This window comes from Tamandua tetradactyla, chromosome 14, assembly GCF_023851605.1.
Source record: "Tamandua tetradactyla isolate mTamTet1 chromosome 14, mTamTet1.pri, whole genome shotgun sequence".
Taxonomy (NCBI): domain Eukaryota; kingdom Metazoa; phylum Chordata; class Mammalia; order Pilosa; family Myrmecophagidae; genus Tamandua; species Tamandua tetradactyla.
In genome coordinates this window covers 74,700,147-74,724,830 of record NC_135340.1, presented here as the reverse complement: position 1 = coordinate 74,724,830, position 24,684 = coordinate 74,700,147, and the positions used below count along the sequence as shown (strand labels likewise).

Sequence of the window (24,684 nt, the reverse complement as noted above, 5' to 3'; positions counted from 1 at the left end):
AGAACACAGCATTTTAACTTAAGAAATATTATTGGAATGCCAACTGCTGTATATTCATTGATAGAGTGTCTAGAAACCTAGATAAATCCTCTCATGAATTCTAAGAATTTTTTGTAGATAATGACAGTTTTGATTCTTCCTATGTTATACCTTTTAGTTTTCTTGCCTTAGTTTATCTTCCATTGGATTTTCTTTTTTTTTATGTGTCTCCCTCCATATATGTATATCTATACATACACACAGAGAGAGGCAGGTATGTGATATATGTATCATAGGGAATTTTGCTCACAACAGTTTATTCTGGGGGGAATTGAATCCCATGTGGCAGGCAAGAATTCAACCATTGAACTACCCATGCAACCCCTTCCATTGCACTTTGAAGATGTTGGTGGACATAGGTGTTGTGTTTCCAATATCAAATGGACAATTTATCATTTTTACCATATCTGATACAGTTTTTTAAATTCTTTTATCAGATTAATATATAATATAGTTTTCCCTTATTCCTAGTTTGCTAAGACATTTTTATCTTGACTGGATCTTTTATTAAAGATTTTTCCAGATCTGTTGAAAGCATAGGATTTTCTTTTAATCTGCTAATGTGGCAAATGACATTCACTAATATTTTAAATGTATAATCTTGCATGTCTAGTATAATGCCAATCTGAATCTGGTCATGATTATCTTTTGAAAATATACTACTATATTCAATTTGCTAACATTTTGTGTCAGTTTCTGATAAATTGCATTTTTCCTAAGTATTTGTTCATTTCATCTGAATTTTCAAAATTTTGGTATAAAGTTGTTCCTGATACTCTCATTATAAATTTCTGCATGCTCTGTAGAATCATTTTTGATTCTTGAATTATTTGTGCCTTCTCTCTTTTTTCTTTAAATTGTCTTTAAATTTTATAAGTTTGTCAAAGAACTGACATTTGGCTTTGGAGGATCCCCTCTATTGCAAGTTTATTTTATATTGCATTAATTTCTACTCCTATCTTTATCTCCTTCCTCTAACTTTGTTTTTGTTTGTGATGGTTTTTGCCATTCTTTCTAAACTTAATAAGATGCATGGCTGGCTATTTTCAGCCCTTCTTCTTTTCTAATAAATACATTTAATTCTATACTTATCCCTCTAAGTTTTTAAAAACATTTATTTTGCAATTGTTAGGACCAATGCTCTGTGTATGTTCATGAGGTCACGTTTGTTAATTGCGTTTTTCAAATCTTCTATGTCCTTATTGTCTGTTTGCTGGCTATATTAGTTACTGTGGGAAGTATGTTAAAAAAAATCTCCCATGAAGATTATTGGACTTACTGATTTTCTTTTGTAGAACTTTCAATGTTAAGTACTTAAAGCCTTTGTTATTAGGTGCACACAAATGTAGAATAGTTACATCTTCCTGGTCAATAACTCATCATTAAGTGATGCTTTTAACATTCATATATATATATTTTTGTACTGAAATGCTATACACCAGCCTTCTCTTGCTTAGTGATTACAAAGTGTGGCTTTTCCCAAACTTTTACTGTGCTAGTCTGAATCTATTATGTACCCCAGAAAAGCCACGGCCTTTAACCCTCATTCAACATTGCTGGGTGGAACCTTTTTCATTCTTCCCATGAAGATGTGACCCACCAAATTTTGGGTGGTAACTTTTGATTAGGTGGTTTCCATGGAGATGCGTTTCTACCCATTAAAGGTAAAGTCGCTTACTGTAGCCCTTTAAGAGTGAACCATTTTGGAAAAAGCTGAGAAACCCCACACAGCCAGAGATCTTTGGAGATGCAGAAGGAGAACACCCTTAGGGAATCCTTATGAAATGAGAAGCCAGGAGAGAAAGCTAACAGATGTCATCATGTACCTTTCTAGCTGACAGATGTGTTCTGAACCCATCAACCTTTCTCGAATCAAGGTGTATTTCCCCAGATGCCTTAGTTTGGACATTTTCACAGCTTTAGAACTCTAAACTTGCAACTTAATAGATTCCCCTTTCTAAAAGACATTCTGTTTTTGGTATATTGCATTTCAGTAGCTTACAAACTAAAAAATTTACTTTCAACCATTTTGTGTGTTTCTTAATGTGCTCTTTCAACAAGTACATAGTTCTGTGGTTTTTAAACCACGATTGACAATTATTTCTTCATCTACAATACATAATCCAATACCATTTAAGGTAATATTTTTAAATTTGGCTGTAAATGTATTGTTTTACAATGAGCTTTCTATCATCCCACTTCTTTCATGTTTCCTCTACCTCCTGGCTTATTTTCTTTAGGATTGATTTTTTTTCTCTGTTTGAAAGTTATGTATTTTTTCACAATTTTTAAAAAATTAGAACAATTGTAGGTTTACAGAAAAACCATGCAGAAAGCACAGTGTTCAATATACTACCCACCCCCCAGTTTTCCCTATTATTAGCAATTTGCATAACTGTAGTACCTTTGTTACAACTGCTGATACATTATTATAATTATATTACTAGTTATAGGCCATAATTTATATTAGGGTTCACTCTTTGTGTTGTACAGTTCTATTCTGATAATATACATATAACATAAAATTAAGGTCACTTTCAAGTATACAAAACTGTATACTTCAAGTGGTGTTTAAAACATGCACAATATTGTGCTACTGTTACCACCACCTATTACCAGACCTTTTCCATCACCCCAAACAGAAAATCTGTGCCAACTGAGCATTAACTCTCCATTCCCAAACCCCACCCTGACTCTTAGCAACCTGTACTCCAATTTTGGATTCCATGAATTTGCATATTCTAATTATTTTGTATAAGCAAGATCATACAATATTTGTTCTTTTGTTGCCTGGCTTATTTCACTCAACACAATGTCTTCAAAGTTCATCCATGTTAATGGTCATTGCCCAAATATCCCTAAAGATTGGCAGAAGGATGAAAAGAGGAGGAGGAGTTGTAACAGAGAAGATAGGGTTTACGAAATGAGATGACTATTGAATTATTATATTGATACTCCTTTTTAGTCTCCAGAGTATTAGAGCAGTCAGAAAGAAATGCCCAAAATTACGGAACCAATAATGTGAGAGAGTTCCTATTTCTCTATAGCTTCATTAGCACTTGTTATTTGCTGTTTTTTTTTTTTTACTTTTTTTTTTATTAATTAAAAAAAGAATTAACAAAACAATTAGAAATCATTCCATTCTACATGTACAATCAGTAATTCTTAATAACATCACATAGTTGCATTATTTGCTGTTTTTAAAAACAGTATCCCTTCTAGTGGATATACACAAGGTTTCCACAATCATATAGTCACACTGCGAAAGCTATTAACATTACACCTTCATCTTCAAGACATGGCTACTGGAACACAGCTCTACAGTTTCAGGCACTTCCCACTAGCCTCTCTAATACACTTTACACTAAAAAGGAGACATCTATATAACACGTAAGAATAACCTCCAGGATAACCTCTTGACTCTGTTTGAAATTCTCAGCCACTGACACTATTTTGTCTCATTTCTCTCTTCTACCTTTTGGTCAAGAAGGTTCCCTCAATCCCTTGATGCTAAGGCCCAGCTCATTCTGTCCCATGTTGCCAGAGAGGTTTACACCCCTGGGAGTCATGTCCCACTTGAGAGGGGGGACGGCAGTGTTGTTGCTTGCCATGTTAATTGTAAGAGAGAGATAGACCACATGTGAGCAACAAAAGAAGTTCTCTGGCGGTGACTCTTAGGCCTAATTTTAAGTAGGGTTAGTCTATCCTTTGCAGGGGTAAGTTTCATATGAACAAACCCCGAGATTGAGGGCTCGGCTTATTGATTCGGTTGTCCCTACTGCTTGTGAGAATATCAGGAATTCTCCAAATGGGGAAGTAGAAGTTTCTTCCTTTCTCATGATTCCAAGGAGACTTCACATATAAAAGTGCTTAATTTTGATGAAATAAAAATTATATATTTATTCTTTTATTGTTTGTGCTTTTGGCTTAAGGTCTTTGATACACAGAAGTGCTTAACTTTGATGAAGTAAAATTTTTATATTTCCTCTTTTGTTGCTTGTGCTTTTGGCTAAAGGTCTAAGAAACCATTGCCTGCTACATAGTTTCCTTACGTTTTCTTCTATGACTCTTATAGTTTTAGTTCCTGTATTTCAGTTTTGATCCATTTTGAGTTAATTTTTGTGTATGTGTGAGGTAGGGGTCTATTTTCATTCTTTTACATGCAAATATCCAGTTTTCCCAGCTTCATTTGTTGAAGAAGCTATTCTTTTCCCATTGAGTGGACTAGGAACACTTGACAAAAATAAAGTGGCCGGGGTGGGACCAAGATGGTGGATTAGCAATGTGCGCATTGTAGTTCGTCCTCCAGAAGAACTGCTAAATAACCAGAAACAGTACAGACCAGCTACTGGGTCCACGTCAGTGACCAGACACACAGCGTACCCCAGTCTGGACCAGCTGGACCAGCTGCGAGCCTCCCCAGAAACATGAGTTCCCCAAGCTGCAGCAGCCAGCGCCCCTCCCTCACAGGCTGCTTCCCAGAGGAGAAAGGAAAGAGACTTTACTGGCAGCAGGGGCTGAGCCATACCAAACGCCAATTGTGGAATTAATTAACAAATTCAGACTACTAAAAAGAGGCCCCCAGCTCAGGTGAACCTGGTCAAAGCGGAGGTCGCTCATTTTTGCCCTCGTGCCAAGGGGGTAGGGCTGATGGAAAAAGAAAAAAAGAAAAGAAACAGAGGCTTTTGTGGCTGTGTTTCTACAAAGGCTTGACTACCTTTGGATACAGCGGCAAGGATTCTCAGGCTGCAACTGCCCCAGGTATAGGCAGAAACAAGCTCGTTTGAGGGCGTGTCTGGAGCTTGTGCCTTTCCCAGGGGAGGGGTGAAGCCCAACTCAGGTGAAATCCCTCCCTCAAGGAATTCGGACACCAGGGCTTGGTAATTTGACGCCATTAAAACAGGCCTACAAACTCTCCTTTGTCTCCACCACGCCCTCAGCAGGGAGAGTCTGCCAAAGTTAAAGGTACCACATCATCTTATGCTGGTGGGACCTGCAGACAGAGAAGCATCACATACTGGGCAGGATAAGAAAAACAGAGCCCAGAGACTTCACAGGAAAGTCTTTCAACCTGCTGGGTCTCACCCTCAGAGAAAACCAATGCAGGTGACTCTTTCCCCCTGATAGGAGGCCAGTTTGGTCTGGGAAAATCTGGCTGGGATCTATAATACCTATGTAGACCCTCCTAAGGGTGGGGAGAAAAAGGCACTATAGAAGCAGGGCAAGAAACAAGAAAACAAGAACTGAAACATTCTCCTCTGTTAAACAAAACCTAAACTAGAGGTCCAGATAAAGCTGAACTGAATGTCAAAGAACAGATAGACAACAAATTCATCCAGCAAGAAAACCCTAGGTAAAAGAAGTGAAAGCAATCTCCAGAATAAATTAATTAAGGTAATTAAACATCTAGATGCCAGCAAAAAAATAACAAATCACACCAGGAAAATTGAAGATACGGCCCAATCAAAGGAACAAACCAACAATTCGAATGAGATACAGGAGCTGAAACAATTAATTCAGGATATACAAACAGAAGTGGAAAAGCTCATCAAAAACCAAATCAGTGAATTGAGGGAGGATATAAAGAAGGCAAGGAATGAACAAAAAGAAGAAATCGAAAGTCTGAAAAAACAAATGACAGACCTTATGGGAATGAAAGGCACAGCAGAAGAGATGAAAAAAACAATGGAAACCTACAATGGTAGATTTCAAGAGGCAGAAGACAGGATTAGTGAACTGGAGGACAAAACATCTGAAATCCTACTAGCTAAAGAAACTATAGGGAAAAAAATGGAAAAATATGAGCAGGGACTCAGGGGATTGAATGACAATATAAAGGACACAAATATATGTGTTGTGGGTGTCCCAGAAGGAGAAGAGAAGGGGAAAGGAGGAGAAAAACTAATGGAGGAAATTATCAGTGAAAATTTCCCAACTCTTATGAAAGACTTAAAATTACAGATCCAAGAAGTGCAGAGTACCCCAAAGAGAACAGATCCAAATAGACGTACTCCAAGACACTTACTAATCAGAATTTCAGAAGTCAAAGAGAAAGAGAAAATCTTGAAAGCAGTAAAAGAAAAGCAATCCATCATATACAAGGGAAACCCAATAAGACTATGCGTAGACTTCTCAGCAGAAACCACTGAGGCGAGAAGAAAGTGGGATGATATATTTAAGTTACTAAAAGGGAAAAACTGCCAACCAAGAATTCTATATCCAGCAAAACTGTCCTTCAAAAATGACAAAGAAATTTAAACATTTTCAGGCAAAAAATCACTGAGAAAATTTGTGACCAAGAGACCAGCTCTGTAAGAAATACTAAAAGGAGCACTAGAGACAGATATGAAAAGACAGAAGACAGAGGTGTGGAAAAGAGTGTAGAAAGGAAGACTATGAGTAAAGGTAAAAAGAAGGAAAATTAGATATGACATATATGCTGGTTTGAAAGGAAGTATGCCCCCTAGAAAAGCCATGTCTTAATCAAAATCTAATTTCATAAAGGCAGAATAATCCCTATCCAATACTGTATGCTTGAAACTGTAATCAGATCATCTCCCTGGATGATGTGATTTAGCCAAGAGTGGTTGTTAAGAAGAATTATGTGACGACATGTCTCCACCCATTTGGGTGGGTCTTGATTGGTTTATTGGAGTCCTATAAAAGAGGAAACATTTTGGAGAAGAAGATTCAGAGAGAGCAGAGCAGAACAACATAGCCACAAGAAGCAGAGTCCATCAGCCAAGGACCTTTGGAGATGAAGAAGGAGAATGCCTCCTGGGGAGCTTCATGAAACAGGAAGCCAGGAGAAGAAGCTAGCAGATGACGCTATGTTCACCATGTGCCCTTCCAGATGAGAGAGGTACCCTGACTGTGTTCACCATATGCCTTTCCAGATGAGATAGACACTCTGTGTTCACCATGTGCCCTTCCACTTGAGAGAGAAACCCTGAACTTCATCGGCCTTCTTGAACCACGGCATCTTTCCGGGAATGCCTTATATTGGACATTTCTATAGACTTGTTTTAATTGGGCTATTTTCTCAGCCTTAGAACTGTAAACTAGTAACTCATTCAATTTCCCTTGATAAAAGCCATTCCGTTTCCGGTATACTGCATGCCAGCAGCTCGCAAACTAGAACGTATTTTGGTATTGGAGAGTGGGGTGCTGCCGTGGTTTGCAAATACCAAACATGTTGGGATGGCTTTTTAAATGGATAAGGGGAATATTCTGGAAGAGTTGTGAGAAGCTTGATAGAGAAGGCCTAGAGTGCTTTGAAGAGACTGTTGGTAAAAATGTGGACTCTAAAGACACTTCTGATAAAGCCTTAGACAGAACTGAGGCACTTGTTTTTGCAAACTGGAAGGAAGACGATCCTTGTTTTAAAATGGCAGATAATCTGGCAAAGTTGACTAGTGGCTTTGGCTGGAAGGCAGATTTTAAGAGCCATGAACTTGGATATTTAGCAGTAGAGATCTCCAAATTAAATGTCAAACATGCAGGCTGGTTTCTTCTTGCAGCTTATAGTGAAATGTGACAGGAAAGAGATAAGCTCAAAACTGAACTCTTGGGTACAAAGAAACCAGAAATTGATGTCCTGGAAAATTCTGGGCTTCCAGGAAGGGAGACCCCAACAATAGGGCCCTGTGTGAGGATTTAACCAAATGTGAAAGCAGTCAGCCATTTCAGAGAAAGCCAGGTTTGGACATGGAGTTATCCAGGAAGGATCTGTGGAAACTCCTTATATCTAATGGGCATGATCCAAGGCTATTGCACAGAAAGCCATAGAGAGTGCTGTGGGACCTGTATAAGCAGAGCTGCTGCCAGTCCGCACTGGGGGGTTTCAGAGAAGGGACACATTGGAGGAAAAATAACTTCAGAGGCAAAACCATGGAGGCTCAGGTCTGAAGTCAAAAAGCCTTGGGCCAGGAGAGTGGACCCACCCAAGCCCATGGAGAGAATGAGTTTGCCCGGAAGGCAAAGGATGGGCCTTCCACCTCGTTACAGTGGAAGATTCATGCCACTTCAGGCCTTGGAGTGTGAAGCACATTCCTTGGGGTTTGGGGAGAGCCTGGCTGCCACCACATGGAAGGGTTGAGTGTGTGCCTCGAAGATGGCAGAGGGCCTGGGTGCAGCCCCAATGCTTGGAGAGGGTGGAGTCAAGAAAAAGGTGGTCACCCCAACGTCCCCCAAGATTGTATTTGGAGAGAGGCAGGCCTCTGAACGGGCCCTTGGAAAGGGTGGGACTGCTGCTTTCCAAAGCCCCAAAGATAGATGATTCTCAGACTATGAAATGTAGTGGACTTTGCCCTGTGGGTTTTCGAAACTGTATGGGTCCAGTGATTCCTGTGTTCTTTCCTCCCTATGGAAATGTGTATACGTATCCCATGACTGTTCCTCCTTTGTATGTTGGCAGCAAATAACTTGTCATGAGTTTTCAAAGGTGTGGTAGTTAGATTCAGTTGTCAACTTGGCCAGGTGAAGGCACCTAGTTCTGTTGCTGTGGACATGAGCCAATGGTAGGTGAATCTCATCTGTTGCTAATTACATCTGCAGTCGGCTAGGAGGCGTGTCTGCTGCAATGAGTGATGTTTGACTTAATTGGCTTGTGCTTAAATGAGAGAACACAATGTAGCACAGTTTAAGCAGCTAGGCATTCCTCATCTCAGCACTCACAGCTCAGCCCAGGCCCTTGGAGATGCAGAAAGAAGTCACCCAGGGGCCTGAAGAGAAGACCAGCAGAGACCATCCTGTGCCTTCCACGTAAGAAAGAATCTCAGTGGAAAGTTAGCTGCCTTTCCTCTGAAGAACCAACAAAACAAATCCTCTTTTATTAAAAGCTAATCCGTCTCTGGTGTGTTGCATTCCAGCAGCTAGCAAACTAGAACAAAAGGTCCAGAGCAAATGGAGAGAATTTTGCCTTAGGACAGACAATGCCTATAACTGACTTGATGAGATTTTATACTGTCTCTAATTTGGTACTTCATTTATATTGCTACTGAAAGGTTTAAGGTTTTCTGATATTGTTATGGAATGAATGTATTTTGCATTTGCATTTGGAAAGAGCATGTCTTTTTGGGGTCCAAAGGGTGGAATGTGCTGGTCTGAATCTGTGGTGGACCCCAGAAAAGCCATGCCTTTTGATCCTCATTCAATATTGCTGGGTGGGAGTATTCTGTTTGTTTCCATGAAGATGTGACCCACCCAGTTGTGGGTGGTAACTTTTGATTAGATGATTTCCATGGAGGTGGGTCTCCACCCACTGAAGGGGGAGTTGCATGCTGGGATCCTTTAAAAGAGGAAACATTTGGTAAAGTGTCTTTTTTGGTAGAGCCATGTGAAAGCCAACAGATGCTGCCATGTTTGCCATGTGCCTTTCCAGCTGAGAGAAAAACGTTGAACACCGCCATGTTCGCCATCTGCCCTTCCAGCTGAGAGAGAAACACTGAATAACGCTGGCCTTCTTGAACCAAGGTATCGTTCCTCAGATACCTTAAACTGGACATGTCTATGGATTTGTTTTAATTGGGACACTTCCTCAGCCTTGGAACTATAAACTAGCAACTCATTAAATTCCCCCTTTTAAAAGCCATTCCATTTCTGATATATTGCATTCCGGCAGCCAGCAAACTAGAACAACATATAAAATCCAAAAGGCAAAATGGTAGAAGAAAGTACTATCCATACAGTAATAACACTAAATGTTAATGGCTTAAACTCCCCAATCAAAGGACAGAGACTGGCAGAACGAATTAAAAAACAGGACCCATCTATAAGCTGTCTATAAGAAACACACCTTAGACCCAAAGATAAACATAGGTTGAAAGTGAAAGGTCAGGAAAAGATATTTCATGCAAATAACAATCAGAAAAGAGCAGGAATAGTTATACTAATGTCCAACAAATTAGACTTCAAATGTAAAACAGTTAAAAAGAGACAAAGAAGGATACTATGTATTAATAAAAGGAACAATTCAGCACAAAGACAAAACAATCATAAATATTTATGCAATGAACCAGAATGCTCCAAAATACATGTGGCAAACACTGAAAAGAGAAATAGACACATCTACCATAATAGTTGGAGACTTCAATTCCACACTCTCATCAATCAATAAAGATCAATAAAGAAGGATTGATCAATAAAGAAACAGACAATTTGAATAATACAATAAATGATCTAGACTCAACAGACATTTATAGAACATTACACCCCACAACAGCAGGACACACCTTTTTCTCAAGTGCTCATGGATCTTTCTCAAAGATAGACCATATCCTGGGTCACAAAGCAAGTCTCAATAAATTTAAAAAGACTGAAATCATACAAAACACTTTCTCAGATCATAAAGGAATGAAGTTGGAAACCAATAATAGGCAGAGTGCCAGAAAATTCACAAATATGTGGAGGCTCATCCACACACTCTTAAACAGCCAGTGGGTCAAGGAAGAAATTACAAGAGAAATCAGTAAATATCTCAAGGCAAATGAAAATGAAAACACAACATATCAAAACTTATGGGATGCAGCAAAGGCAGTGCTGAGAGGGAAATTTATTGCCCTAAATGCCTATATCAAAAAAGAAGAAAGGGCAAAAATCGAGGAATTAACTGTCCACTCGGAAGAACTAGAGAATGACAGCAAACTAACCCTAAAGAAAGCAAAAGGAAAGAAATAACAAAGATTAGAGCAGAAATAAATGAAATTGAGAACATGAAAACAATTGAGAAAATCAATAAAACCAGAAGTTGGTTGTATGAGAAAAACAATAAGATTGATGGACCCTTAGCAAGATTGACAAAAAGAAGAAGAGAGAGGATGCAAATAAATAAGATCAGAAATGGAAGAGGAGACATAACCACTGACCCCACAGAAATAAAGGAAGTAATGACAGGATACTATGGGCAACTTTATGCTAATAAATGCAACAATGTAGATGAAATGGACAACTTCCTAGAAAGGCATGAACAACCAACTTTGACTTGAGAAGAAATAGACAACCTCAACAAACCAACCACAAATAAAGAAACTGAATCAGTCATTAAAAAGCTCCCCAAAAAGAAAAGTCCAGGACCAGATGGCTTCACATGTGAATTCTACCAAACATTTCAGAAAGAATTAGTTCTAATCCTGCTCAAAATCTTCCAAAAAATTGAAGAGAAGGGAAAGCTACCTAACTCATTCTACAAAGCCAACATTACCCTCATACCAAAGCCAGACAAAGATATTACAAAAAAAAAAAAAATTACAGACCAATCTCGCTAATGAATATAGATGCGAAAATCCTCAACAAAATTCAAGCAAATCTAATCTAGCAACACATTAAAAGATTTATTCATCATGACCAAGTAGGATTCATCCCAGGTATGCAAGGATGGTTCAACATAAGAAAATCAATTAATGTAATACACGATATCAACAAATCAAAGTGGAAAAACCACACGATCATCTCGATTGATGCAGAAAAGGCATTTGACAAAATTCAGCATCCTTTCCTGTTGAAAACACTTCAAAGGATAGGAATAGACGGGAGCTTCCTTAAAATGATAAAGGGAACATATGAAAAACCCACAGCTGATATCATCCTCAATGGGGAAAAACTGAAAACTTGCCCCCTAAGATCAGGAACAAGACAAGGATGTCCACTATTCACCACTGCTATTCAACATTGTGTTGGAAGTTCTAGTCAGAGCAATTAGACAAGAAAAATAAATACAAGGCATCAAAATTGGAAAGGAAGAAGTAAAACTCTCACTGTAAATGTACAAATTTTAAAAATGCTTTTGCATGAGGAAGAACAAAGGAATGTCATTACTGCAGGGTGCTGAAAATAGATGGTAATTAATATTTTACAATTTCACCTCATGTGTGAGACTAAAGCAAAAAATGTTTATTTGGTACAAAATGTATATTTTGACTAGTGTATTTCCTAATAACTTATGTAGATAGCTTGACTGAACACCATAAATACTTGTAATCCTGGATAGGACATGAGATTTTGTTGGTTTATTCAGAGTGATGCCCTGATGAATCCCAGAGTGACTCGATCAGTGAGTGGAAAAGTATTTGCAAATTCCCCTTTGGGGAATGGTGAGAACGGGGAGAAATTCAACTTCTCCAAGTTGAATTCTTGATATTCTCATAAGTAGTGTGGGCAGCCAAAGCTATAGGCCGAGCCCCCAGTCTTGGGATTTGTGCATATGAAACTTAACCCCACAAAGGATAGGTCAAGCCTACTTAAAATTTAGGCCTAAGAGTCACCCCCAAGAGAGCCTCTTTTGTTGCTCAGATGTGGTCTCTCTCTCCAGCCAACACAACAAACAAACTCACCAGCCTCCTCCTGTCTACGTGGGACATGACTCCCAAGGGTGTGGACCTTCCTGGCAATGTGGGATAGAAATCCTAGAATGAGCTGAGACTCCACATCAAGGGATTCAGAAAACCTTCTTGACCAAAAGGGTAAAGAGTGAAATGAGACAAAGTGTCAATGGCTGAGAGATTCCAAACAGAATCAAGAGGTTATCCTGGAGGTATTTGTGCTGGTTTGCAAGAAAGTATGCCCCCTAAGAAAAGCCATGTTTTAATCAAAATATCATTTCATAAAGGTAGAATAATCCCTATTCAATACTGTATGTTTGAAACTGTAATCAGATCATCTCCCTGGATGATGTGATTTAGTCAAGGGTGGTTGTTAAACTGGATTAAGGGACATGTCTCCACCCATTTGGGTGGGTCTTGATTGGTTTATTGGAGCATATAAAAGAGGAAATATTTTGGAGAATGAGAGATTCAGAGAGAGCAGAGAATGCTGCAGCACCATGAAGCAGAGAGTCCACCAGCCAGTGACCTTTGGAGATGAAGAAGGAAAGCGCCTCCCAGGGAGCTTCATGAAACCAGAAGCCAGGAAAGAAAGCTAGCAGATTACGCCATATTCGCCATGTGCCCTTCCAGATAAAAGCCCTGACTGTGCTTGCCATGTGCCATTCCACTTGAGAGAGAAACCCTGAACTTCATCGGCCTTCTTGAACCAAGGTATCTCTCTCTGGATGCCTTTGATTGGACATTTCTATAGACTTGTTTTAACTGGGATATTTTCTCGGCCTTAGAACTGTAAACTAGCAACTTATTAAATTCCTCCTTTTAAAAGCCATTCCATCTCTGGTATATTGCATTCCGGCAGCAAGCAAACTAGAACAGTATTCTTATGCATTAAATAGATATCACATTGTTATTCAAGATGTAATGGAGAGGCTGGAGGGAACTGCCTGAAAATGTAGAGCTGTGTTCCAGTAGCCATGTTCCTTGATGATGATTGATAATGATATATCTTCACAATGTGACTGTGTGATTGTGAAAACCTTGTGTCTGATGCTTCTTTTATCTACCTTCTCAACAAGACAACTAGAACATATGAAATAAAAATAAATAATAGGGGGAACAAATGTGAAAATAAATTTAGTTTGAAATGCTAGTGATCAATGAAATCAAGGGGTAAGGCGTATGGTATGTATCATCTTTTTTTTTCTGTTTTCGTTTTATTTATTTTTCTGTTGTCTTTTTATTTCTTTTTCTGAATTGATGCAAATGTTCTAAGAAATGATGAATATGCAACTATGTGATGATACAGTGAATTCATGATTATATATACATGTAAAATGGAATGATCATGTTAATATTTTTTTGTTTGTTATTAAATTTTTAAATTAATAAATAATTTTTTTTTTAAATCAAGTGGCCATAGATGTGAAGGTTAGAAATTCCTTAAATATTTAATTATTGGTTACTTTAGAAATTATGACAGTCACCGTTGACCTTCTTTCTTGTATCATTTCTTCTGCTAAAAGAATACCATTTAGTATTTCCTTTAGGGCAATTAATTCTCTGAGTTAATGCTGTAAATTAGCAATTGTTTTCTTTAAATATATTGAAGATATCATTCAGCGGTCTTCTGATATCATTGTTGCTGTTAAGAAGTAAGTGTTTAGTTTTATATTTGCCCCCTTGAAAGCAGTCTAATTTTTTTTCTGCTTGCTTTTAAAATTTTCTCTTTAATTTTCTTAGTTTTACTAATACATACCTTGGAATATGAATTAAACATTTATCCTACTTGGGCTTTGATTAAATTTCTTGTGCATAGACTAAGCTTCTTTAATCTATGGATCAATGTCTTTCACAAGTTTTAGAAAATTCTCAAAGTAATTGTTTTGGTCCCTTTCTCTTTCCTTTCTGGAAATCCAACTAAAAACCTGTTAATTTCTCTTTGTATCCTCTCTGTATCTTACTTTCTATTCTGGATATCTTCAATTTTTATCTCTTTACCCTAATCTTCTCTCTATCCTTCTCCCACTTTATTCTTTATTCGCAGAGGCAGATATTTAGGGATACATCAGTTGGTTTCCTCACTCTCATTTTAGGCTTCCAGCTGCATTTGGCTAATGGGAAACACTGACAGGAAATTAGTGTGGAAGAAGATGAGGTTTCTGTACTTAACTCCCCACGGCTGTCTTACTGTGGAGTTAGTATGGTTGAATCCCTCTATTGTAGTCATAGGTCCTTCCATATAGCCTTCTTCATACAGCTACACTTTTTGGATTTTAGTAACCATTTTTTCTCCTTGCCTCTCTAGGCTCGGGTGTGGGAACAGTTTCCATTGATACTAACCCAAGTACTTAATATGTTTTGTGATTTCCTTAAACCTTGTTGTGGTGGCTCGTAGTTATATACCCCAGAAAAAATTAATCTTAATGTATTCCTGTGGGTGTTAAACCACTGCAAACAGGACTTTTTGATGAGGTTACTTCAGTTAAGGTGTTGCCCAACTGAATCAGGATGGATCTTAATCCTATTACTGATCCTATTACAATATAGAGATGACCACAGAGAGAAAGCCATACACAACAGCTAGAAGCTGGAAGTCAATGGAAGCTGGAAGAAAAAGGAGAAGATACTACCATGTGCATTGCCATGTGATGGAAAAGTCAAGGAACCCCAAGAACTGTCAGTCACCCAGAAGATACTGGCACTAGGAGGAATCAAGCCTTCTAGCCTCTGAAACCATGAGCTAATAAATTCCTGTTGTTAAAAGTTCTAAAAAATGACCTAACATAGTAGTTAGAATATACCACTATGTGATGATATTGTCAGCCATTGATTGTACACCATATATGGAATGTTTGTATGTTAAGAATGTTCGTGTTTGCATGTTGTTTTGGTTTGTCAATGAAAAATTGTGAAAAAATAAAAAATTCCTGTTGTTAAGCCAACCTCTTATATGGTATTTCTTGCAGCAGCCAGGAAACTAAAACACCTGCCCACACATTTCAAAATAATTCTCTCATTAAATTTTCCTTTAATTATTCAATTTAAGTGTGACATATTTTCTTGCTAAGATCCTAACTAAAATACCTCAAAAAGTTCCCATCTCTTTGTCTTTCCATGCTTCATTCTTAATAGTTTCTTTTGCTCCCTCTTCCGCACACTAATTCTATGTTTTGTTTAATCTACTGAAATATCCATTCACTGACTCCTTAGTTTTATTTATTTAATTTTTCAGTTCTGGAATTTCTGCTAATTCTCTTGGAAAAAAAAAGAGGCACTCACTTTATCAGCTGCTTCTTTGGCGTTAATGAAAATCCTCTTTCACTCCAAATGCTGGGCTTATCTCTCTAGATGTCAGTCTTCTCTCAAATTTTGGCTCAATAAATTCTCACTATCTTGTTAGTTCTCTAATACTTTTACAAAGGTGTTTTAAAGTATTTTTTCAAGCTCTTTTTTTTTTTTCTAATCATCAGGGAAGTATCTCTCTGATTTACCTCCTCTATCATTATTAGTGTGGTGGCCCAGGCCTTCTCCTAAACAGGAATGAACCCTAAGCACATAACAGTCTGTTTGACAAGGACAAAGGTCAAGAAAGTAAACAACTTCCCGGTAAGGAAAACAATGCAATCACATGTAAAGGGACGGCAGTAGTACAATACTGACTGTTTCTTAGTCTTAAACATTAATCTTAGTAAAACATCATCTTAAGACCCTTTAATAATTATACTAGAGGCTAGATATCTTTATACTGTATGTAACGTCTTTGTTCCAAAATCATATACCTAATGCTTTTTGCACTCCTGCCCCTCTGCGAAGCACTCCCACTCTGGACTGCCATCAACGGAGACCTTCTCCTGTTCTTAAGTCCTAATAAATATGTTTGCTTCTGTGCCTGGCATGTTTTTTGGTCTCACAGTGGCACTGACCTGTGCTCTGCAAGAACTCGATTTAGTCCCGAACAACTAAAGGTGATGTACTTTTCATTAGGAGAAGGACACAATATTGTATCTGTTGCTAACAGGAAATAGCTGGGCTAAGCAAAGATGAGTCAAAGACTGGAAGGTTGAAAAATCTATATGAAGGTAGTGGCATGGAACGATAATGTTGAAAAGAAGATAGCAAACAGATATTAAGGCCTCAAAAAATAGAGTGAACAGTACAAAGATGATGGCTTAGCATTAGGAAGAATACAAATAAATTTTGATGGAAAATAAGATTATAATTTAAAAATGAAATGAATCTGGAGTTATCCTGGATCTTCCACTTACTACTCTATGCACTTGGACAAGTTATTGACATTTTTGAACCTCATGTTTCTCTTCTACAAAATGAAGATTATTCTATATATCCCTAATGGTAAATTTTCCTATTACAGTTTCTTAGAGCACTGTGTTCCTCTTCTTCATTGCACTTGTTACATTTGTGACCCTACACGTGTTTTATGATTTTTTTTAAATTAAATGGCTTAGTTTTACTTTGTCACCAGAATATAAGAATCTTAAGATGGTCAGTTACCATTTTTCTTCAACAAATCAGTATTTACTGAGAGTCTACGATGTTTAGGACTTCTTACAATGGTATGGTGAACAAAATAGATAAGGTAATAATTTTCTTCCCAGAGCCTGGCATGCCTGGAGGATAATAAATACTCAATAAAAATTTGAGTATTTTTTATATATAAAAACAAAATGACATAATGAGTACAAAAGAATTCAATAAATGACAAGATGTTTTATACATAAAATATAGGCTATTATTATTTTTAACAGTATTCTCCATGCAAAAATATATACAGATGAAGATAAGTATAGCTGAAGGAGCTCAGGTCTTGAACTTATCCATAATATTATTTAGTATATTTACTAGAAATGGGAGATAGGGCTTTTGGCTTTAGGAGAAAAGAAACATCCAAATAATAAACTGAATATTGAGAAAAATTAATGTGTTCCTTCACCTAAATATGTTTTACTAAAAGATTAATATAGGAAAAGACTTATTGTAGTAAGTAAAAAAGAAAATTTAGATACGTGATTTGAAAAACACCAAAAACCTTAGGTTAAATGACAAGATAAAATATCTTATATGCTAAAAATTAAATAATATATTATCTCCATATTATTCTCTATTATGAAAAAATTATATTTCTGGATGGATTTCCCCCAACCTATTTTGAATAATTTCAAACTTACAAAAAATTTAAACAGAATACTGTGCAACCTACAACCTTATACTCTTCACCTGGATTCTCTGTTAACATTTTGCTACATTTGTTTCCTCAATTACTGATTTTTTTTTATTAATTAACGGAAAAAAAGAAATTAACCCAACATTTAGAAATCATACCGTTCTACATATGCAATCAGTAATTCTTAACATCATCACATAGATGCGTGATCATCGTTTCTTAGTACATTTGCATTGGTTTAGAAGAACTAGCAACACAACAGAAAAAGATACAGAATGTTAATATAGAGAAAAAAAATAAAAGTAATAATAATAGTTAAAAAAAAAAAAACCTATAGCTCAGATGCAGCTTCATTCAGTGTTTTAACATGATTACATTACAATTAGGTATTATTGTGCTGTCCATTTTTGAGTTTTTGTATCTAGTCCTGTTGCACAGTCTGTATCCCTACAGCTCCAATTGCCCATTATCTTACCCTGTTTCTAACTCCTGCTGGACTCTGTTACCAATGACATATTCCAAGTTTATTCTCGAATGTCGGTTCACATCAGTGGGACCATACAGTATTTGTCCTTTAGTTTTTGGCTAGACTCACTCAGCATAATGTTCTGAGGTCCATCCATGTTATTACATGCTTCATAAGTTTATTCTGTCTTAAAGCTGCATAATATTCCATCGTATGTATATACCACAGTTTGTTTAGCCACTCTTCTGTTGATGGACATTTTGGCTGTTTCCATCTCTTTGCAATTGTAAATAACACTGCTATAAACATTGGTGTGCAAATGTCCGTTTGTGTCTTTGCCCTTAAGTCCTCTGAGTAGATACCTAGCAATGGTATTGCTGGGTCGTATGGCAATTCTATATTCAGCTTTTTGAGGAACCGCCAAACTGCCTTCCACAGTGGTTGCACCCTTTGACATTCCCACCAACAGTGGATAAGTGTGCCTCTTTCACCTCATCCTCTCCAGCACTTGTCATTTTCTGTTTTGTTGATAATGGCCATTCTGGTGGTTGTGAGATGATATCTCATTGTGGTTTTGATTTGCATTTCTCTAATGGCCAGGGACATTGAGCATCTCTTCATGTGTCTTTTGGCCATTTGTATTTCCTCTTCTGGTAGGTGTCTGTTCAAGTCTTTTTCCCATTTTGTAATTGGGTTGGCTGTCTTTTTGTTGTTGAGTTGAACAATCTCTTTATAAATTCTGGATACTAGACCTTTATCTGATATGTCATTTCCAAATATTGTCTCCCATTGTGTAGGCTGTCTTTCTACTTTCTTGATGAAGTTCTTTGATGCACAAAAGTGTTTAATTTTGAGGAGCTCCCATTTATTTATTTCCTTCTTCAGTGCTCTTGCTTTAGGTTTAAGGTCCATAAAACCGCCTCCAATTGTAAGTTTCATAAGATATCTCCCTACATTTTCCTCTAACTGTTTTATGGTCTTAGACCTAATGTTTAGATCTTTGATCCATTTTGAGTTAAGTTTTGTATAGGATGTGAGATATGGGTCTTCTTTCATTCTTTTGCATATGGATATCCAGTTCTCTAGGCACCATTTATTGAAGAGACTGTTCTGTCCCAGGTGAGTTGGCTTGACTGCCTTATCAAAGATCAAATGTCCATAGATGAGAGGGTCTATATCTGAGCACTCTATTCGATTCCATTGGTCGATGTATCTATCTTTATGCCAATACCATGCTGTTTTGACCACTGTGGCTTCATAATATGCCTTAAACCCAGTTACTATTTTGCTACATTTACTTTAGTAACCGGCAACATACCATCACATTTGCTTTCTTTCTTTCCTCAGCCATTTGAATGTAATTTGTAGAGGGCATAATATTTCACCAGGAAGTTTCTCCTCAAGTGTTCCCTAAGATCTAAGACATTCTAAATAACCATAATATAACACCCCAGATACTTAACATTGATACAGTAATACAACCTAATATTCAGTCGAAATTCCCAATTGCCCACAAACTGTTCTTATGAGCTTTTTATTCTTTGATTCAGAAATGAAACAACAATCATATATAACATTTACTCATCATGTCTCTTTAGTTATCTTTAGTCTAAAACTGTTCATCTGTTTTTTTTCATGATACTGGTATTTTAAAGAGTTTAGACTTCGTAGAGCAGATTATTCTTCAAATATCTGTCATTTTATCTAAAATGACAAACTATTACATGTTACATAAACTACATTTTTATGAAAAACAGCCATACTTTCCATTGAAAAAAATTTGGTGAAAAGAATGACATTGCTTTTCATTTCTGTAAATCTTTTTTATTTTAGAAGCATATATAGAACTTAACCCCCCCCAACCACATTTAGAAATGTAATTCAGTGGTGTTAATTACATTCACAATGTTGGGCAACCAACAGCCTCATCCATTACCACACCTAAAATAGAACTGTTTCATTGTTTTCTAATGATCACATTTAGGTTAAACATATTTGATAAGAATATAACATACATGATGAGTCCTTCTCAAGTGTACCATATTAGAAAGCAAATTTCTTCATTTTAGAGAACTTCATTATTAGATTTTAGTTATATGTAAAATAGACAGGCCAAAGAAAAACTCATTCTCCTTAACCGTACTGTTTTTGGTTAGTATAAGTATGCTTTACTAGATTTCACCGAAAGTGGAAGCAGGGTGGTAGAGAAGGAAAGACAGTGGAATAAGATCTGAGTTTTAGCTGTGGAACTCTAGGCAAATTTCTTTAAATCTTCACCACCAGAAAAAAGAAGGAAACAGTATTTCCAAAGACCCTCTGAAATATAAAATTCTTATTTGACTGTGAAATCAACGTTTTAGTGTAGACAGAAATTGGATTTAGAACCAGGAGCCTAGTTTTGAGCACCATCTCTGCCACATACCAACTGTGTGAATACGTGCAAAACCTGTAAGCTCGCCTTGTGGAGATTTACTTCACCGCATTAGGAAGAATTAAGAGCGCTACTGTATGTCAAAGTTCATCACAAACCATAAAGAAGTACCCGAATGTCAGGTATTATTTTATAATGTTCAGTCTTCTCCTTTTGATCTAACTACTCCACCAGAAAAAGCAACCTAAAGTGAACCAGGCCTCATTAATGCAAATTTAAAAAACAGGAAATGTCAGTATATTTAATTTATAGAATTTATACAACAGTTTAATTCCATAAATACTTATGCTTTGATAATTAAAATACTGGTTAAAATCATGAGTAGGTACTCACTTGTACAGGCCGTTCCTCGATAAGACAGTCACTGCTCTCGGAAGCCTGAATTTTAGGGAAGGGGGAGCAAAACCGTGAACATTGCATATGCGATGGCAACAAGTAATTATACGTTAATTTCCCTCATTCAGTGAAAACTATTTTTGTTGAGCCATCAGATCCACTGGGAAGGATGGCAAGCGGAGGCCAATGTAGACGGGAATTTTTCTTGTTCCTCAAGCGAACCAAAGTAGTCCTGGAATAAACTAAATCTCTTCCGGCGGAAGGTTTGATTTTCCCTTGAGGGAGCCAGTGGGGCACATCATACAGGCCACACCTTTAAATTATTTGGATTAACACCCCTAGGGTTTCTTTCAGATTCCGGAATTTAGGGAAACTAGTTCATTAGTGGCCTGTGCACACTGGTCACGCTTTTCAGTTATCCAGCAGGGCTGGTAAAGTATTTCTCTGGGAGAGGTTCAAGGCCCGTATACGCCTTCTTGGTTTTTGCTTAGCAACACAAGAACTATCTAAAACGGGTAGTGTCTAGCACATAGTTGTTGCTCAAGAGTCTAGATGTTGCTAGAAAATGGCTAACGAAGTACGGGGGAACGGCAGCGCGGTGAACGTTGATGCGGTTAGACTTGCCTGACCTCCGGCCCACGCAAGGGGTCGCACTGCTCAGGTGGCCGCAGCCCACTCCACGGAGCGCGCCGGAGGCCTCCGCCTGCACCAGTGCGCACGCGCGCCCGTCATCCGGGTGCTGGCTGCGGCTGCAGGTTGCGCTGGGGGCGGGGGCAGGGGGCGGGGCTAGCGGCTCATTGTGCGCAGCGTTGCGCGGCGCCGACGGCCGCCAAGGCCTGGGTCGAAGTTGCCTCTACTGCTGCCGCCGCCCTGCACCCTACTCGCTGCCTCGGCAGCGCGCTGCTCTCCTAAAATGGCTGCCGCTACCGGTGCTGTGGCAGCTTCGGCCGCGTCGGCCGCCTCGGGTCAGGCGGAAAGTAAAAAGATCACCGATCTGCGGGTCATCGATCTCAAGTCCGAGCTGAAGCGGCGGAACTTAGACATCACCGGAGTCAAGACTGTGCTAGTTTCTCGACTCAAGCAGGTGAGGCCGGGCGATGTCCGGGAAGGGAAGCTTAGGCCGCGCCTCGGCACTCCCCTTCCGCCGCAGCCTCGCGTTGCCCGCAGCCGCGAGGGCCCACGGGTCGGCGCGGTAGGAAGGCCCAGGGCGCCGCCTGCGAGCGCGGGAGGGCGAGGATCTTTCTGCTGCGCCTCCGCCCCCGCGCGCCCTGCGGAGCCTGAGAGGGGCCCGCGAGCTGCCCGGGACTCGCCGCGTTCGACGAGCGCTCCCCCTCCTCCCCCAGGACGTCTCCGCCGAGCTGCGAGGGCCGCAGACGGCCGGCGCGGCCTCCCAAGGGCGATCGTGGAGACCTGGGAGGCACTCGGTTCCCAGCCTTTAGCGATGGTGAGCGCGTGCGTTTCCTGGCCTCAGAGGGAATGGTTACTTTGGTGACTTCTGCGAAGTTACCGTTTAATTGTGCCCAACCGTTCTCTCCCCATCTTGGGTGGGGGTTGGGGGGTTGACTTGGTAGTGGGAGAGGGATTGAATTGGTGGGTGGGAGTGGTGGGTGGGTAAGAGAAAAATTTTGTTTTCCAGTGGGTTCTCAGTTTTTGCGTCACCGCAATAATCTGATTTTTCATCCCTCGTTATCTTTCTGGTTTATGTGAGTTAACGTTGGAATTGTAGTACAGGAGAAATGCGTTTACATTAAAGAAATCAGGGAAACTTCTTAGTTATTTAGTAACTAGTAACTTTTTTGGGATAGAGCGTATTGTTCAGTATGATAATATGTGATATTTAATTATCTCGACTCGGTACAATTTAAAACTCCGTGTGATTTTGATATCTAATGGCTTTTTCCCTCTGAAAGTTTCTCTTAATCTTTCGTGTAGTTTGCCTTTTTTTTTTTTTTTTTTTTTTTTTTTTTTGTTGAAGTCGGTTCTTGAAATGGCCGGCAATTTGAGGCTTGAGGTTTGCCGGGTTTTTTCCCCATTTCGCTTTATAAATTAAGTTTAGATAGATTGTGTAGCATATTAACTTCTCTTTCTAATGTAGGCTATTGAAGAGGAAGGAGGCGATCCAGATAATATTGAATTAACTGTTTCAACTGATACTCCAAACAAGAAACCAACCAAAGGCAAAGGTTGTTACGAGTTATGAACATATTTTAAAATATATTTTGGTTATATAACTTGCCTCTGCTCTTGTGCCACTTGCCCTGTGTATATATATATAGTGCTATTCTTTGCTGTTTCCCTCTGGCATTCTGCCTTCTTGGGTCAAGGAAGAACAGTTACTGTTGCCAGGCTCTGGGTGACTCGTAGCCCTTAAGATTCGGCTGAAGCTGACCTGAAAGTGAGACCCGTTTTTTATTGCTTCCGGAAAAATTATTAAGTCAAGTTTAATACTGTTTCTTCCTTCATTGGGTGAAGACTGCATAAATGCCTTGCAGCTTAATACATGTCTACCTTGCCCCACAATTGGCAGAGTATTGGTGGAACTCCTACAAAATCTTTCATCTTGGCTCTTTGCTGTTTTCTCTAGTTTATTAAAATTCCATAACTTCCATGTTTAGTATTTTGTTTGGTTGAGTGAACTTAAATGCTTTATGACATAAATTCTAATTTTTAGTGAAATTCAAAAAGACCTTACCAATCGTATTAACAAGGTAGAGAAATCCATTATTAGATAAGAAAAAAAAAAGCTTTAAATTATGGGGAAATGTTAAGGATTTTGATTTTATAACTTTCAAACTGAGTAAAAATATGCCAGGATATGGAGATTTAGTGAATAGCTAAAAGTGGTTTTAAATTAACATTTCAACAATATAAATGGGACTTATATGGTATTTTTAAAAGCTTCTGGTAGTTGAAATTTTTAATTGAATAATTGCAAATTTTTCCTTCCCTTCCATAAGAATAGTGGCAGAAGGCAGACATGATGTGAGAATCTGGATCTTGGTACCTTCTTAAAATTTCCATTAATGAGTGTAATTCTCACTTAAATGAATATGTTGTAGATGACTGCCACATATTTTGAAATCTAACTCTCTTTCTTGCTTTAAGTCTTGGAATATGCAAACTGTAGTAGATCCAGTTGGTGCAACTAGATTTAAAAGATGCAATGGATTAACTTGAAAAGAGACAAATATTAAATTTTAACTTTAAGCACCCTGTGGATATTGGAACCAGACAGATCCTGCTGCCAACTCACTATTTAATTCTTCATAGATTTGTAAGATGACCCCTATTTTTGTACCAAAGGAAACTGAAAAGGAGTTAGAAGCAGTTCTTGGGTGGGATATGAATGGCAGAGGTGGAAATGGAGTTCAAATTATCTTGAAAGTCTTGCTTTTGATGTTAACTCTCTGAGTCTAATGTATCACTTTGACAGATACATTTCTCTCCTTTAGAAAAGCTTGTGCTGACAAGCCAGAGGCCCTTTGTAAATGAGGAAGTAAAAAATTCTAGCATAAGTACATCAAGAATTAACCAATTTCTTGTAGTGGTTTTGATTTACAATGTTTACTTAGCATGTTGTGATAATTTGACAGATGCTGGGGTATTAATCAGAGTTCCAAGTTTTTTGAGTTTATTCTTAAGATTTTATTATTTAAAGAAGAACTCAATTGCTTTTTTTCAGTTCTCACCTACTTTTAATTTGTCTGTGTATCCTTTATTTTTCAGGTTTGATTAGGAGCGTCATTTATCTTAGCCTTAGAAATAATTTCAGCAATATACGGTTTTAAGACTTTCAATATATACATATATTTTTCATTTTTTTATTAGAACATTTATTTTTTCTTTTATATGGATTTAAACATACTTGAATGTTAATTTTTCCTTAACTCTGATGTTAAGGTATCTTGTG

At 38.1% G+C, this 24,684-nt stretch overlaps 2 protein-coding genes across 13 annotated transcripts in view; one reads left to right on the top strand and one right to left on the bottom strand.

The window, feature by feature from the left end:
- Nucleotides 1-21,495, bottom strand: part of RNF111 (ring finger protein 111) — a 210,216-nt gene extending 188,721 nt beyond the window's left edge. For 3 of the 7 annotated variants that reach the window (XM_077128047.1, XM_077128057.1, XM_077128054.1), the window contains exon 1: nucleotides 20,772-21,493. The gene's annotated coding sequence lies outside the window, so the exon portion shown is untranslated. Of the gene's footprint in view, nucleotides 1-20,771 lie in introns of all 7 variants that reach the window. The other 4 variants (XM_077128059.1, XM_077128060.1, XM_077128048.1 and 1 more) reach the window with 4 other exon arrangements.
- An 80-nt stretch (nucleotides 21,496-21,575) lies between these two features.
- Nucleotides 21,576-24,684, top strand: part of SLTM (SAFB like transcription modulator) — a 64,357-nt gene continuing 61,248 nt past the window's right edge. For 5 of the 6 annotated variants that reach the window (XM_077128039.1, XM_077128042.1, XM_077128041.1 and 2 more), the window contains exons 1-2: nucleotides 21,577-21,858; nucleotides 22,870-22,957. In XM_077128039.1, the coding sequence (XP_076984154.1) occupies nucleotides 21,688-21,858; nucleotides 22,870-22,957 (259 nt within the window). In that variant the 5' untranslated portion in view covers nucleotides 21,577-21,687. Of the gene's footprint in view, nucleotides 21,859-22,869; nucleotides 22,958-24,684 lie in introns of all 6 variants that reach the window. The other variant, XM_077128040.1, reaches the window with a different exon arrangement.